A 17,331-nucleotide genomic window follows, 5' to 3' on the forward strand; every position below is an offset into this window, starting at 1 on the left:
GACTGTCCTAACATCTCCCATCCCAGGGGACCTTTCTGCAATTGGAACTTGCCCCTCCAAAGTCACTTTCTCTGCCTCCTTAAACTTGGGTGGCCCTGAGGAAAGAATGGCAGATGACAAAAGTGACTCTCAGATACAATGTTGAACTATCCTGGCAGCCTCCACTCCCTGCCTCTTGGAATCCAGCTCTCGTGTGAGGCTGCTGTGCTGTGAGAAGCCCAAGCCACATAGAAAACACAAGGGTACATGCATAACTTGATAGTCCTGAATGAGCTGAGTGAACAAGCTTCCAGATGATTCCAGGCCCTGGTTATTCAAATCGTCAACCATTTAAATCTTCCCAGTTGAGCCCTAGGCATTGCAGAGAAGAAAATAAGTCATTTCTACTACACTCTGCCCTGATTCCTGACCCACTGAAGCTGTGAGTATAATAAAATGGTCATTGCTTTGTGCCACTAAGTTTGGGGCATTTATTATGCATCACTGGGTAACTGGTACACACTGAAAACAAAATAAGACAGGGTCAGTAATAAATAGTGAATTGGCGGGGGTGCTCTTTTTAGTGGAGTGTCAGGTAAGGAGATGGCTTTGGAGCTGAGCACTAAATGACAAAAAAGAATCTACATGGGAAGATCTGGGAGAGGAGCTTTCCAGGCAGAAGGAACTGCCAGAGCCAAGGTCCTGAGCCAGGACTGTGTCTGGCATGCATAGGAACAGCTAGGAGGCCCCTTGGGGCTGGAACAGAGAGAGGGGGCAGATGGGAGAAGGTGAGATGGGGGAAGTGACAGGAGCACATTGGGCAAGATCCGATGAGCTGATGTGAGCAGCTGGGGGTTTTTGGTTGTGGTTAATAGAAAGCCACTTGAGGTCATTGAAATAGCACCAAATCCCAGTCAGTGCAGCCCATGTTTCTCTGCTCTATCTAGCCCCACAATTGCCTCCTCCCCCACCTGAGCCAATCAGATCTTTCTTCTAGAAGCCTCCACAGCTTCCCAGTTACATTTCTGCTTCCAATTTCCACACCACAGTCTCAGCTTAAATTTTTCCACTGACTTAACACTGAAGGCAGAAAAATGTCCAAACCTCTATCTCTGCACATGAGGCCTTCATGATTCCTCTAACCTTATTCCCTACCGCTGTCCACCTCATGACTCCCCTCTAACCACACTGGTCTCCCAGGGCCCAAACATACCTGGAATGTTCTCACCTCAGGGCCTGCTGTGTCTTCTGTGTGGAATGCCTTTCCCCTGGATAGTCCCACAGCTGGGTTTTTGTCGTCACTCAAATCTCAGCACACATATTGCCTTCTAAGAGAAAATAGCTGTGACCACCACTTAAAAAATAGACCTCCTTCACTCTTTAGAACATCTCCCACATATTTCTTTCAAAACATTTGTAATGGTTAATTTTAAATGTCAACTTAGCTAGATCACAGTACACAGATATTTGGTCACACATAAGTCTAAATGCTGATATAAAAGTATTTTTTTAAGATGAATAATACTTAAATTAGTAGCAGAGAGGTGGGAGCGAATGCCGTGCCTCAAGTCTGACCAGCTTGTGAAGTCAGCAGGATGAATGTGGGGGTGACACACAGCGAAGTAAACCCCAACACTCGAGTGATGAATAGCCGGGGCATCTGGCTGGCCTACATCATCTTGGTAGGACGTGAAGCATCCCCTTCTTCAGCAGACCTGTTGTCTGGACCCTGAACAACGTCTTCCATAACTTGGTTATGTATGTCTTCTTACATACAGTGAAAGGGACACCCTTTGAGACCCCTGACCAAGGAAAGGCTCGGCTATTGGCCCACCGAGAACAGATGGACTACAGGCTCCAATTTATCTCTTCCTGCAAATTCCTCAGCATCTCTCCTATTGTACTCTACCTCCTGGCCAGCTTCTACACCAAGTATGATGCTACTCACTTCCCCATCAACACAACCTCATTGCTTAGTGTGCTGCTGTCTAAGTTACCCCAATTCCATGGGGTTCATCTCTTTGGCATCAACAAATACTGAGGGATAGGGCTGGGGATAACACTGGACCAAAGGGCTAGAACATCCTTTCCTTCTCCATATTGTTTTCTGTATCTTGAAAGCCTGAGAACTAGATAACCTTTCCCAAACTCCAGGAAGAGAACAGGTTGGAAAATGGAGCTCCCTGGGCCCAGCTCTAAGAGCAGATTTTTTTGAATCAGGAAAGGTGGGAAAGATAAGGGCTAAATCACTCTCCCTCACAGCAGGAAGCCATGTTTGAACAGCTTGTTTGGTAACTGAGCAGCTTGTTTCGTGATTAAGTTTTTCTAGATCTTCTACCCACACCACTCTCCAGCTCTGTTTTGCTGTGTATTTTCCTTATAATAAAGATACTTTTTTTTTTCAAAAAAAAAATTAGTAGCAGACTTTGATTAAAGCGTATTAATAATGTGGGCGGGTCTTATCCAATCAGTTGAAGGTCTTAAGAGATAAAGACTGAGGTCCCCTGGAGGAAGAGGGAATTGTGCCTCAGGAATGCCTTCAGATTCAAGACTGCAACTTCAACTCTTCCCTGGGCCTCCCCTGTAGATCAGACTTGCAAGATCCCACAATTGTGTTAGCCAATTCCTCAAAATAAATCTCTCTGCACATATATGTACATCTTATTGGTTCTGTTTCCCTGGAGAACCCTGACTAATATAGCATTTATACCATCTTTAGTTATTATGTTTAGGGATTATCTAGGAGGGAGACTTTATTTTCCATAAAGATCCAGAGAGTAAATATTCTAGGCTTCATGGGCCAAATGGTCTCTGTCACAGCTACTCATCTCCACTACCTGCAACACAAAATCAACTATAGACAGTACATAAACAAATCATCATGGCCATGTTGCAATAAGACGTCACTTGCAAAAACGTGATGGGCTATACAGCTTGCTGATCCCCAATCTAGAATATAAGCAGAACCCAAGACCCTCTTCCTTACCTTGTATCCCCAGCCCTTAGAAACATGCTGCCACATTAAATACCTCCAGTAAATATTTGTTGAATAAACAAATGAGCAAATGAAAAAGTGTTGTCTAACCTTATTCTGCTAAATCAATTCTTTGCACTCTAATGACTTTGAACTTTATTCAGCAACGATATTTAAGCTTTAATATCTCTCTGAAAGTTTGATAATGGAGGGTTTTACTCAAGTTTGAGGAAGTGTTCATGTTCATATAGATTTTATTATCCATGTATTTAAATAGAATTAATCTAAAATTTGTTAAGGCCTTTCTAGGGAAATGATTCAGACTTACTCCGGAGTCTTTTGTTTGTTCTATTCTTCTTTTTTTTTTTTTTTTTTAGATTTTATTTATTTATTCATAAGAGACACATAGAGAAGTCAGAGACACAGGTAGAGGGAGAAGCAGGTTCCTCGCAGGGAGCCCGATGTGGGACTCAATCCTGGAACCCCGGATCACACCCTGAGCCAAAGACAGATGCTCAACCACTGAGCCACCCAGGCATCCCAGATCTGCTTCTGCATTTTTTTAAAAGATTTTATTTATTTATTCATGAAAGACACACAGAGAGACAGAGACATAGGTAGAGGGAGACGCAGGCTCCATGCAGGGAGCCCGACGTGGGACTCGATCCCAGTACTCCGGGATCACGCCTTGAACCAAAGGCAGACACTCAATCGCTGAGCCACCCAGGAGTCCCCCAGTTCTGCTTCTTTAGATGTTGATTATTTCCTGCTGATGTGGAGTTTGGGATGTCTCTCTCATGGTTTGGATTTCGGTCCTGTGCCTGGTGAGCCTTCGCTGCAAGTCTGAAAATTCCAATTCTCCCTGCGGCATCCAGCTGGCTCAGTCAGTGGAACATGTGACTCTTGATCTCAGAGTCATGAATTTGAGGCCCATGGCGGGGGGCGGGGGGTAGGGGGGAGTAATGATTACTTAAAAAAATAAATAAACTTTTTTTTTAAATAAACTTTTTTTAAAAAAAATAGAAAGTTTCAATTCTCCTGCCTATTCTGTTTACTATAACTTGACTCAGGAGAGGAAGGCTGGTAACTCAATATATTACATTCCCTGATTTAGCCCAAGGGCAAACTATACCACTGGGTGGGTTTGTTCAGTATGTGGATCAGAAGAGAGGGTAACGCTAACTCAGCTAGCTCCCATGTCCATCTGTCTGTCTATCTGTCTGCATGCTTTCTTTCTTTCCTTCTTTCTTTCCCTCTTTTTTCTCCTTCTCTCTTTCTTGAGTATAGTTGACAGCATTATGTGGGTTTCAGATGTACAGCACAGTGATTCAACAAGCCTATACATTATGCTCCGCTCAGCACAAGTGTAGCCATCATCTGTCACCATACAGCTTCGTTACAATACCATTGACTATATTCCTTATGCTGTGCCTTCCATTCCGACAATTTGTTCATTCCATAACTGGAAGCCTGTATCTCCCACTCCTCTTCCCCCCATTTTGCCCACCCTCCCACCCTTTTATGTTTCTTTCTAAGTAATCACCTTGATAAATACCCCCAAAACTTCCTATTTCTTGAATCTACTCACACCACATTTGGAATTTCCTAGAACTGCCCAGTCTTTGAGGTTTTGGTTTCCTCCGGTTTTGTTTCTTAATAATCCTGATCTTGTCTGACTCATCTTAAATAAATAACTTGTAATTTGTACTCCCAAACAAGGGCATGGGGAGAGCAAATGGTAAATGGTAAAGCAAATGAGACAAAATGTTACCTTCGAATAAAGGATACATGAGTGTTCTTTGTACCCTTTTTATTCATGTCACTTTTCTTGAGATTCAAAATTATTTCCAAATAATTTTATAAAGAAGCTACCTGCAGAGGCAATCTCAGAGTCTCCACTTGTCACTAATTTCTCAGGCCACTCTGATACAACTTGACTCATTCATGCCCTTGAAAATAGTTAACCACTCATGATTCTGATGATCCAAAATCTTGTGAATATTTTTGATTCCCATCTTAACTGACTCTCAGCAGTATCATATATCATTGACCACTACTTCCTCTTTGAAACGGATTCCTTGGGATCTTGATTTTTCCTCCTTCCTGTTTGGCTGTTCCTTCTTAGGCTTTTGGGTGCACCTGACTTCCTACTGAACCATTATATATTGAATTTCCTCAGCACTTGATCTTAGACCCTCTTTTCTGCTGCCTCTTCACATGTTATTCTAAGAAATCCCATCCTCTCCCCAAACATCCTTTTATAAATATACCAACAACTCTTACAATTCCATCCCAGCCATAGAGCTTGCATGGCCGCAGAATCAACTCAATACTCCCACATGGCCACTTCGGAGGCACCTGGAAATTTCGCACATCCCAAAGTGACCCATGAGCTTCCAGGGTCTCCAAATTCCTAAGTGCTTCTATCTATCCAGTTGCATGAGTCAAAAGTCTTGGTTTCTCTATCTCCTCTGTCTCACCCATATTCAATGCTTAGCCAACTCCTGTTCTTTTTATTGTCTATCTCTTGTATATATAAATTGCCTCTCCATCTTCAAATCTATTACTCCATCCCAAACATCCTCTCAGCTGAGTAATTCCATGAGCCTCCTGTCCCTGCTTGCACATGCTCTCTCTCTCTCTTTCTCTCTCTCTCAAATAAATAAATCTTTTTAAAAAATACTGTGTTGTGCACTTAAAATGTCATCTACCCATGAGAGGGTAGATCTTACATTAAGTATTCTTAATGCCATTTTAAAAATGCCCTGCAGACCCATCTCTCCACTCATTCCTCACCATACTACTCCCAGCGCCCACACATAGGCACATGAGAAAGTGGTGCAAGGCTTAGGGCTATTCCACTCTGCTTCCACCACTGGAGACTCATCGGACAGCACTTCTGGAGTGGGGTGGGGTGTGAGATCTCTATTCAGTGGCCTGACTCATTCTCATCCTGGGTAGTAGGAGTTTCCTAGACACACTGAGCCAGAGCCTGTGGAATGAAAGAGAGGGACAAGAAACAGCTTTGGGTCTTCATAGAGATTGGTAATCTGGCTTGAAAAGTCTGATAAAAAAAAAAGAAAGAAAGAAAGAAAAGTCTGAGAAAGCTCAGGTAAGAAATTTCCCTCTCCAAGCAGTACTCACACTGCGGTGGTGCGAGTGAGCCATCACACTTTGTAACATCCCACTTCTTGAAAAACGGTCTCGATTCACATCCCAGTCCCTCATACAATCCCACAGTCCCTGATCCCAAACCCTAGACACCAAATATGTTTTGGAATCCAGAACTGACACTGCTAATATGATATATATGTCTTTGACCTCATCCCCAACACAGGCTCCTAAACCCTAGCAAATTCCTAAATGATAAGAACACTAGGAGCATCTTTTGTTCTAAAGAGGCGACTCTGGGTGGGCTCCTGGATGATTCCTGGGTGAGGGCTGGTCACCAAAAAGACCAAGCCATGATTAGAAACTTGTAATTTTTGGCCCCACACCCATCTTCCGGACAGGGAAGAGAGGCTTAGAAACAGAGTTTATGATTGATCATGCCTACGTGAGGAAGCGTCCATAACATCCCAACAGTAGAGGTTTCGGGGAGTTTCCAGGTTGGTGAACACAACCACACAAGGAGGGTGACACATCCCAGCTCCACAGGGACAGAAGCTCCTGCAGTCAGGGTCTTTCCAGACCTCTTTATCTGGTGCTACTCTGCATCCTTACCATAAATTGGTTTCTCTGAATTCTGTGAGTGGCTCTAGCAAATTAATCAAACCCAAGGAAGAAATCATTCCAACCCACAACCTAGAGCTGGTTTGTCAGAAGTGCAGGTAACAACTGAGATTTGTGACTGGTATTTGAAGTGGGGAATGGAGGAGACAGTCTTGTGGGAACTGAGCATTTAACTATGGGATCTGGGCAGACCCGGTGGCCCTGCGGTTCAGTGCCGTCTTTGGCCTAGGGTGTGATCCTGGAGACCCGGGATCAAGTCTCACATCGGGCTCCCTGCATGGAGCCTGCTTCTCCCTCTGCCTGTGTCTCTGCCCGCCCCCCCCGTGTGTGTGTGTGTGTGTGTCTGTCATGAATAAATAAATAAAATCTTTAAAAAAAAATAACTATGGGATCTGATGCTATCTCTGGGTAGATAGTGTCAGAGTTGAGCTGGATTCTTGGACACCTTGCTGGTGGCCGAGAATTGCTTATTGGTGTCAGGAAATGGCTCCACAGATTTGGTGATCAGAAGAGACAGAAGTTAAGTGTTTTGGGGTGCCTGGGTGGCTCAGTCGGTTAAGCGTCTGCCTTCACCTCATGTCATGATCTCAGGGTCCTAGGATGGAGCCCTGCATCCGGCTCCCTGCCCATCTGGGAGTCTGCTTCTCCTTCTCTTTCTGCCTGCCGCTCACCCTGCTTGTGCTCTTTCTCTCTCTGTCAAATAAATATATAAAAGGTAAAAAAATGTTAATTATTTTGTGTGGATAATAAAGCAGACTCATGTACCATATCTATCACTTCTATATATCCCATCATATATATGTATTAAATGGTACTCATACTAGATTACACATTTATTACTCCCCGCCGGGGGCTTCTGGGACAGCATCCAATAATCAAGCATATCAACACCCCTATTATGTGCATATCTGAGCTAAGGAATGAATACAAACCATAAACACCTTCACATGGGTTCAGCCAATTTGGGCTTCTAAAGGAGCCGGGGACATTTTTCTTTTGGAGGATTTTACGGTTGTAGATTCAGGATTATGAATTATGATTGTCTTTATAACACTACATCTTTCCAAAATTGCCTTTGTAATTCCCATCATGGCAAGAGTGTCTTTATGACATCACAGATGTGTCATTGTAACCCTTCTCTTGTGAATTGTTGTGTCTTTGTCACATGTCCATGGGACTCTATAGAAGTCTAAGTGTGTGTTGGTATGAACTGTTCTGAGTGCTTGCTGAGAGCCTGGCACTGTGGCACATTTATACACGAGCGTGTATTAAATGCATCAATTCCTATAACCATCTGTACTGGTCTAGGACTGTCATAACAAAGTACCACAGACTGGGTTCCTTAAACAAGATGATTATTCTCTCACAGTTTTGGAGACCAGGAGTCCAAAATCAGTGTTGTCAAGATTGGTTCTTTCTGAGGCTGCAAGGGAGAGGTCTGTTCCAGGTCTGATATTCCTTGGTTCTTAGATAGCCATCTTTATGATCACATGGCATTTTCTGTGTGTGCGTGCACACACATCTATCTCCAAATTTCCCTTCTTACAAGGACGCCAATTGTATAGGATTAGGGCCCAGCCTAATGACCTCACTTTAACACAATTACTTCTGTAAAGATTCTGTCTTCAAATACAGTCACATTCTGAGGTCCTGGGGGTTAGAGCTTCCTCATATGAATCTGGAGGGCACACAATGCAGCCAAAACTTTTCACCCTGGCCCAATCAGCTCCATTCTATGAGGTCGCTTGGAAGTGACCAGGGTTGCAGGAAGACTGGCCCTACAAACACAGTGTCGACCACTCTGTTATTGGCTGTGTGACCTTGGGCTAAAGTCCCTGGGCCTTAGTTTCTTTGCCTGTAAAATGGGAATGAAAATAAAATCATACCTTCCTGTTGAAGTCTTTGCAAGGCAATTAGTTAGTACTTGGGACCAGTAAGCATTAATAAATGTCATCTATAGTTCTTGTCACTGTTGTAGAATTCTATCCGTATACCTTGGCTCTTGGTAATATCCTACAACATTATGGGGCCCAAGTATCTTTGCTGTGGGCCACTCCCAAGCTCAAATAATTCAGGAAGCAGGACAGACTCTCAGATCCCAAAACTACCAAGAAAGTCACTGACAGCCTTGAGGGCCTGCATCCTCAAGCAGCATGGAACAGAACCCATCCCAGAAGGAAATTCATGGAAGGACACTCATGGCCCTCAAGAGTAGATACTAAATGTACTGGGTTGAATAGTGTCCCCGCCCCCCCAAGCCAGGCCAAAAAAAAAAAAATCTTCATGCCCTTCCTGGAACCTCGGAATATAGATTTATTTGGAAATAGGGTCTTTGCAGATGTAAGTAGCTAAGATGACTATACAGGACTAGTGTGAGCCCTACATCCAATATGAGCAATGCCCTTAGAGAAAGAGGAGAAAAGAAACAAATGAGACACATGGAAGGAAAAACAGCCATGCCATAAGGGAGGCAGAGATGAGGGTAATGCAGAAGCTAGGAAAGGAACACCATCCACCAGAAGCTGGAAGAGGGAGGGAAGGATTCTTCCCTAGAGCGTTTGGAGAGTGTGGCCCTGCCAACACCTTGATTTTGAACTTCCGGCCTCCAGGCCTGGCAGACAGTTATCTGAGGTTCTAAGCCACCCAGGATACGGTACTTTGTTTTTTATTTAGATAGGCTCCACGCCCAAGGTGGGGCCCAAGGCGGAGCTTGAACTCACGACCCTGAGATCAACACCTGAGCTGAGACCAAGAGTAGGTGGCCCAACATACTGAGCTACCCAGGTGCCCCTATGGTACTTTGTTAGAGCAACTCTAGGAAACTAATGCACTAGGGCATCCCCCTTCACCAGGAGGAGGCAAGTAGGAAACCTAGGGAGCTCTTCTGTCTCTTTAGGGCTCTGTGGTCTCATCTGTGAATCCCCACACGTCTTCTCCCCTCCTCTCTCTCTCTCTCTCTGCACACGGTTCTCTCCATGCTTCTCTCACAGCTTCTCCTGCCTAGTAGGGTTGGTAGAGCCAGGCCTGCCCCTGTTCCTGTGGAGGAGATCTGATTGTACCAGCTTGAGTCATGTGTCCAATCAGACCAGCTTGACCTGGCCCAATCAGCTGCACCAGAGGATTGGCATCACCCAGTGGTATTCAAAATAAGCAACAACCAGGGGAGCCTATCGTGGACCAATCAGATCTGATGCTGGTCCCTGGACCAAGAGTTCTAAGAAGCATCTTTTCCCCTCCAACCCTGAAGGAGAACCAAGTGCAAGGTTTCGGATGGCAAGGGCCATCCTACACATCCCGAGGAAGCATCTAGCACTGGGGGCGGGGAGTAACAGTCATTTGCCAATTTGTGAACCAGACTAAAACCATCTTGGGCAAATGGCCATGATGACCACTCTGACCTGACGCCTTCTTGAGCACAGTGCCCCCACACACATCCTTTCCCTTTTATTTAACCACATCCTAGAGTAACTTGGGTTCTTTTTTTTTTTTTTTTTAAGATTTTATTTATCCATTCATAGACACCGAGAGAGAGAGAGGCAGAGACACAGGCAAAGGGAGAAGCAGGTTCCACGCAGGGAGCCCGACGTGGGACTCGATCCCGGGTCTCCAGGATCACACCCCAGGCTGCAGGCCGCGCCAAACCGCTGCGCCACCGGGGCTGCCCTAACTTGGGTTCTTGATCTACTCTGGAGATATGACTGTGACACACTCATTCTCAAACATTCTCCTCCTGAGTGCTCCTCCCCACGGACTCCTAGCCTCTAGCAGGTCTGACAGGAGGTAGGGGTTTCAGGGACCTGCTCCTCTTGGAGCCACTCAAAACAGGCTTATGTCTGTAAGTCCCCTTAATAAGCCATTCTCATCAAGCTGGACTTGTAGGCCTTTTTCTTCCATCTTACAGCTCTGTAGGATTTGTCACTTTGCACATACTTCCTTTTCATGGAACAATCAGCTTGTATGGAATTAGTTTATTTATCGTCAGTTAAATTAGTTATTTATCTTACTTATTTTTTAAGTTCACTTTTTTTTTTAAATAATCTCACCTACACCCAACGTGGGGTTTGAACATACAACCCCGAGATCAAGGCTTTCATGCTCTTCTAACTGAACCAGCCAGGTGTCCCTAGCTCAATAATTTAATTCCCAATAAGGGTGACACTCATAGTGTCAGCTCAATGCCAATTCGGCCTATTTAAGAGGGACTCTTTGAGAATGGGTAGAGATCCACTGAGTGTTATACTATATGTTGGCAAATCGAATTCCAATAAAAATTTTTTTTAATTTGCATAAATATATATGTAAATTAAATAAAAAAGAGAATGGGTAGAGATGGATCAGGCAAATGGCGTTCACTTCCACATCTGCATCTTCACTGCGCATCCCACATCCTCCTGTCTGGCCAGTGTAGGCCACTCTCCTACCTCTGCCTCCCTCGTTCCCATCCATCCTCCCAAGGCCCATCTAGGTCACCTGCTCTGTGGAGACTTCTCTGCCCACTCCACCCCCTTTTGTCCTATGCAAGAAGCCAAGATCCAGCTGTTTTATATGGACTAGCCAGCAGATCTGCATGGTAGGAAAATTATGGTGCTGGGGGATCTGGCTGGGTCTGGAGACAGTGGTATACTAGCAAATGCCTAACAACCAGCTCTCCAGAGGAGGAAAAAATGAGTATGTGCATTTATTATAAATTTTGTTGGCAAAAATATGCAGCACATATCTACAAAAAATATATAAAATACTCTCCTTGGGCAGCCCGGGTGGCTCAGCGGTTTAACACCACCTTCACCCCAGGGTGTGATCCTGGAGACCCGGGATCGAGTCCCACGTCAGGCTCCCGGCATGGAGCCTGCTTCCTCCTCTGCCTGTGTCTGTGCCTCTCTCTCTCTCTCTCTCTCTCTGTCTCTCATGAATAAATAAATAAAATTTTTTAAAAATACTCTTCTTTTTTAAAAAAAAAGAATTATTTAGGGGCACCTGGGTGGCTCAGTGGTTGAACATCTGCCTTTGGCCTAGGTCATGATCCCAGGGTCCTGGGATCAAGTCCCACAACGGGCTCCCTGCAAGGACCCTGCTTCTCCCTCTGCCTGTGTCTCTGCCTCTCTCTGTGTCTCTCATGAATAAGTAAATAAAATATTTTTTAAATAAAAATTAAAATTAATTTAAAGGCATCCCCGATGGCTCAGCGGTTTAGCGCCGCCTTCAGCCCAGGGCGGGATCCTAGAGACCCAGGATCGAGTCCCATGTCGGGTTCCCTGCATGGAGCCTGCTTCTCCCTCTGCTTGTGTCTCTGCCTCTCTCTCTATGTCTCTCATGAATAAATAAGTTAAAATCTTTAAAAAATAAAAAAATAAAATTAATTTAAAAAATTAAAAAAGAATTATTTAGTTATTTGAGAGAGAGAGAGAGAGAGAGAGCACAGGAGCAGTAGGAGGGGCAGAGGGAGAGAGAGAATCCCAAGGAGATTCCCCACTGAGTGTGCAGCTGACACAGATCCTACAACTCTGAGATCATGACTTGAGATGAAATTAAGAGTCAGTTGCTTAACCGACTGAGCCACCCAGGTGCCCCTTTAAAATACTCTCCATTAAAAAAATAATAATAAATAGGGATCCCTGGGTGGCGCAGGGGTTTGGCGCCTGCCTTTGGCCCAGGGCGCGATCCTGGAGACCTGGGATCAAATCCCATATCGGGCTCCCGGTGCATGGAGCCTGCTTCTCCCTCTGCCTGTGTCTCTGCCTCTCTCTCTTTCTCTCTGTGTGACTATCATAAATAAATAAAATTAAAAAATAATAATAATAATAATAAATAAATAAATAAATAAATACTCTCCATTGCAAATTCCATAGTCAATTTTTATATAATGCAGTCTTCGATTTTCCCTACGCTTGTACCCATAGCCACCTGTGGCTCGCAGTGACAAGTGAGTATAGGTTGGTCTATTCCTTCAAAGGCTACAGGACCTGGAACAACATAGATGTCCTCACTTCACTTGCTTGTCAGTCATGTTGAGCAACTTCTTTGCTAAATCAGATAACGGTCTGAAAACACAAGACAAATACTTCCTCAATTTCTCCTGTGCTATTCACAACATAACAGCTCAAGACAAGACACACTTTCAAGTTTAATCTACATGTTTAATCCACAATTTCTCCATCGCTGTCTTAAATAAATGATCTACACACAATACATGAAGTCAACCTGGAACATTTGCAGATGCCCCTGGCCGATTTTAAGTTCCCAGCATGAGGTCACTGAACAGAGTTGGCAAGCAAGGTCCTGCAGAACGACGTTACACAGTACTTCCGCCACGCAGATACAAATAGGTCATCACCAGCATAGAGAAAAACAAAACGGGAATGAAGTCCCTGAAGCATAGGGTAGTTAGGTCTCAAATAAGATAACTCACGCTGTCTGGCATACAGCAGAGGCTCAATACTTTGTAGTCAGGAAGTTTCTAAGTATCGTATAATCCAGTACCACACACCATCTCACAGTCTCCCATGTGGTCCGGTCACACAGGGTCACGCACAATCATAGTCCTAGTGTCAAGCAGGCATACCTGACTGCCAGCTTGGCAAAATGCTGGGCTACCTGTCTTGTTCACAGCTGTGTCTTCAACACCTAAAACAGTGCCTGACACACAGGAGATGCTCAAAACAACTTTCATGAATGATGCTCACACAGCATAGTCACACAGAGCCCTGAAGACTAGTGCCTTGAATGCCATAGCAGGTCTGGGGATGAGTCTTTATTTCTCACATATTAACATAAATAAAGTTTTTTTTTTATCTGTTTTGTTTGCTGATGTTTCTCCAGCCCTGTAGCAGGCCTTACATACAGCAGATGTTCAATAAATATACATTGAATGGATTAATATAAAGTACACTGTTGAGCTCAGGCTCAGAATAAATACCCAAAGTTCAACTGGGGGCAGGAATGGGAGAGCGACTTGGAGAGTCCTCGAGGAGGGGATCAGCAGCGGGGACCCCTGCCAAGCCAGGTGAGGTAGAGTAGCGAGGCATCACCAAGAGCCCCAATAAAAGAAGGCAGCATTCATTCTCCATCCAGGGGCGGGGACCCAGGCCCCGTGTCCATGGGCCATGACGAGGGGAGTCCAGTGGGGACTTTGGTGGCCACTCTGAAGAGGCCCAAGATCGTGGCACCTTGTGCCAGCTGCCAGGCAGGGTGGGCCCCTGCCTCAGCTCGCAAGTGAACACGGAGGCGCTGGCCTGCGTCCAGGTGCAGCAGGCTGCCCTGGAAACCAGCTGCTGAGTCACGGGCCTCCGAGGATGGTGGAGGCAGGTCCAAGGTCAGGTCCAGGGCTGCAGCCTCGGTGCCAAGTGGCTGCAGGTGCAGGGCAGCAGAGACAGAGCCGGAGCCCGTGCTGGACATTACCCGCTGCAGCTTCAGGTGCAAGAAAACATAGTAGAGCCCGGGTTCCACCACCATCAGCTCCCGAGTGTGCTGGTCATAACTCAGGCCCGGCCCCAGGAATACACCTGCCAGGCCCGGGTCACTGTACCAGCGCAGGGGTCCTTCCTTCAGCTGTACTGAGGGAGGAAGAAGAGAGGGAGGTTCCTTGAGCTGGGCTGTGGAGCCAGGGTGCAGCCCAGGGGAGGGGTGCTGGGGCTCTGAGCTGGAGAGGGACAGAGGTCTCAGAAGGAAGAGGGAAGTGAGGTTGGCAGATGCAAGGGAAGGAGGGAGGACAGGACTTCCACAGAGGAGAAAGTGCAAAGGAGTGGGCATGGGGGTGGAGGGGTAGTGGGGTGAGGGGGTGGAGGGTTCAGGGCTGGGGGTGGGGTGGAGGTGGAGGGGTAGGGGGTGGGAGGTTCAGGGTTAGGGTGGGGGGTAGGGGTGGAGAGTGTGTGGAGGGTAGGGGGGTAAGGGGGGGGAGGAGGGCGTGGGGAGCCAGGGTGGGGAAAGTAGAAGGTAGCACTGGGAGGGGGTACAATGCCAAAGATGGGAGGGGCAGTCAGACTGGGGAGAGCTCAGGAGGGAGGGAAGGAAGGCGCCTGGTGAGAGAGGCGAGGGGACTGGGGGAGGTGGCAAAGCCCAGAGGGGACACAGAGGGAGGAAAGAGAGTCTCAGGAAGGGGGAGAAGACAGAGGGGCAGGGGTGGGGAGGAGGAGTCTGGAAGAGGAAAGGAGTTAGCAGGAGGTCTCCAAAACCGGCAACTGGGGGTGGGAGGAGGGCCCCCCCCCCCCCGCCGCACCTCCCAGAGCCCAGCCGGAGAGACAGAGGCAGGTGGGATCTGTGGGATCAAGCCCCAGGTCGGTGGAGGCGGGGAGCCTGAGACACGTATATTTGGGGGTCAGAGGAGGAAAAGCCGACACCCTGAGAGGGCCATGGGAAGGCCAGGAAGACAGAGCGGGCTTAAAGAGGTGAGGGGACAGCTTTTAGAGAGGAACGGAAGAGGACGAGATGGAGGGCGCGGAGGCCTCCCTGTCCCGGGGCTCCTCCGCCTGTTGCCACCCCTGCCCGCCACCCCCGCCGCGTGCGCCCAGGCGGAGTGACCGCGGGACACTCACCATCTCGGGCCACCAGCTGCGCGAACACGGCCTGCGGAGAGAGGACAGGCGGAAAGTGGATGGAGGCCCCCGTCGCGTTGCCGCAGCCCCCCGGAAAGTGGGGGTCCCCGGGGTCTGCGCAGGCCTTGAGCCCTCCCCCGCGCTCCAATGAAGGCACAAGCCTACACGCTCTGCCGACGCCGGTGGCTCGCCCTGCCCCAACCCTGGGGCAGGAACAGGGACAGAACCTCGTGATTCCGCAGACGAAAGAGGAGAGGTTCCCTCCAGGCGCCCTCGGGAGGGAGAGGGGGAGACCCCGGGAGCCCAGGGCCAAAGCGACGATCTCCCGCAGTTAGCAAAGAACCGCGAGCTCCCGCCGCGGCTCGGGGATAAAGAAGAGGCGCCGGCGTCCGCGATGGAGAGGGATACGCTGCGGGGCCCGGGATGCGGAGGGGAGTCTCACGGGGGTGCCCCCCGCCCCGAGGCCCTCAACAGAAGGGGTGCTCTCGAGGGGGAGAAGGGGCTCCGGGCGCCTCTCACCTGCGGGGAGTCGGGGAGGCGGGCGCCGGCGTCCGGCAGGGGCGCGGGGAGCGCGGGGAGCGCGGGGAGCGCGGGGGGCCGGGGCCCGGGGACCACCCAGGCGCGGAGCGCGCAGGCGGCGCAGGTGCCGGCGAGCAGCAGCATCGCCGCGCTCAGCGCCCAGGGCAGCGGGCTGCAGGTGCGGCCGGGGGGCGCGGGCGGCCGCGGGGCCTCGGGGTCCGGGGCGGCGTCGCTGCGGGGGCGCATGGCCGGCGGCGGGCGGCTGCTGCCGGGCCGGGGGCCCCGCGCTTTATAGCAGCTCCGGAAGCCGCGTTTTCCGGGGCGGGGCGCGTGGGGATCCCGGCGCCCGGCCCTCTCCGCCTTCCGCCTGAAGTTTCCCTAACTTTCTCTTCTCTGAATCTCTCCACTTTCCACCTCCCTGGGCGCCCTGCTCCGCCCGCCCCGCCGTTTCCTCTTTGTCCCTAGCTCTGTCCCTCCTGTGTCTCCTGGGTTATGTCTCTCCGCCCCCGTCGCTCTGGGGGTCCCTGTGTAACTCCGCATGGCCTCTGGTCTCTGGGCCCTTCTCGCTCTTAATCTGCCCCCCGACTCTGTGGACTGTCGCTGGAGGAGGTCTCAGAGAACCTTTCCATCTCTTGGCCTTGGTATTACTTTTTTTTCTTTGAGGTTTTATTTACGTATTCATGAGAGACACAGAGAGAGGCAGAGGCAGAGGCAGAGGGAGAAGCAGGCTCCCTGCGGGGGCCCCGATGGGCGACTCAATCCCAGGACCCTGGATCACGCCCTGAGCCAAAGGCAGATGCTCAACCACTGAGTCACCCAGGTGCCCCTCGGCCTCGGTATTTCTGTGCGTCTGTCTCTGTATCTCTCCCTGTCTCTCTATGTCTCTGACTCTGATTTAGTGTCTTAGTCTCCCTCTCTTTCCCTTCCTTCTTGCCACTCTAGCTGCCCTCCCCAACCCCGCACTAGGGCTCCCCCAGCACTCCCCTAAATCCATAATATCTGCAGAAGGGTCAAGGAACAGCCAGGCCTCAGCCCCCTTCCCTGGAGCATAAGCCCCCCCCCCTCCCCAGTGTAGCAGGCCCAGCCCTCCCCCCACCTTCCCTCACCTTCCCCAGGAGCCCTGGGGTCTTCCCAGGCTTGCCTCCACCCACCCATCTGGACGCTTCCCGTCAGGGGCCCCTTCTGGACCCCACAAGCAGAAGGCTGGAGAGTCCAGGTAGAGAAATCCCCCTTGTAGGGAAGAGACAGTCTTGGCTAAAGCAGAGGAAACTCAAATTTCCCGTTCACTCTCTGCTGGTGGAGGTGGGGTGGGAGGAGGCACAGAGCAGGGGCGAAAACTCGGATCCAAAAGAGGAAGCGATCATGTATTGAGAGCTGGGCGGCCCTGGAAAAGCCCTGGCCTCCTCAAGTAGCCCTGCTCTGCTGGGACCCGCCGGGTGGACACTGGCTCTTCGACCCTCTCCAGGGCTCCCTTGCCCCCGGCCAGCCCAGCGAGCAAGGGATCGCAGGGCTGCAAAAGCCTCGGGGAAATGCAGGGGGGATTTGGGTTCACCGATAAAGGTATGGGATGGCTCCCTTGCTTTCTATTTTGTTGTATTG

General features: G+C 48.8%; 1 protein-coding gene and 1 pseudogene across 1 annotated transcript; one reads left to right on the top strand and one right to left on the bottom strand.

The window, feature by feature from the left end:
• Positions 1–1,574: 1,574 nt before the first annotated feature.
• On the top strand, positions 1,575–2,138 carry LOC112666921 (ORM1-like protein 2; annotated as a pseudogene).
• A 10,660-nt stretch (positions 2,139–12,798) lies between these two features.
• Positions 12,799–15,787, bottom strand: TNFSF9 (TNF superfamily member 9). Its single transcript, XM_025457241.2, has 3 exons — positions 15,733–15,787; positions 15,214–15,244; positions 12,799–14,235 (listed from the first exon to the last, which is right to left on the bottom strand). Exon 3 carries the CDS (start codon positions 14,132–14,134, stop codon positions 13,739–13,741), a length of 396 nt encoding a protein of 131 aa, XP_025313026.2. The 5' UTR covers positions 14,135–14,235; positions 15,214–15,244; positions 15,733–15,787; the 3' UTR covers positions 12,799–13,738.
• Positions 15,788–17,331: the final 1,544 nt, after the last annotated feature.

The sequence above is a fragment of the Canis lupus genome, chromosome 20, assembly GCF_003254725.2.
Source record: "Canis lupus dingo isolate Sandy chromosome 20, ASM325472v2, whole genome shotgun sequence".
NCBI lineage: Eukaryota > Metazoa > Chordata > Mammalia > Carnivora > Canidae > Canis > Canis lupus.

What these genes read in the sequence shown, in the direction of transcription:
- TNFSF9 (XM_025457241.2), bottom strand. Translation starts at nt 14,134, where the DNA reads ATGGTGGTGGAACCCGGGCTCTACTATGTTTTCTTGCACCTGAAGCTG.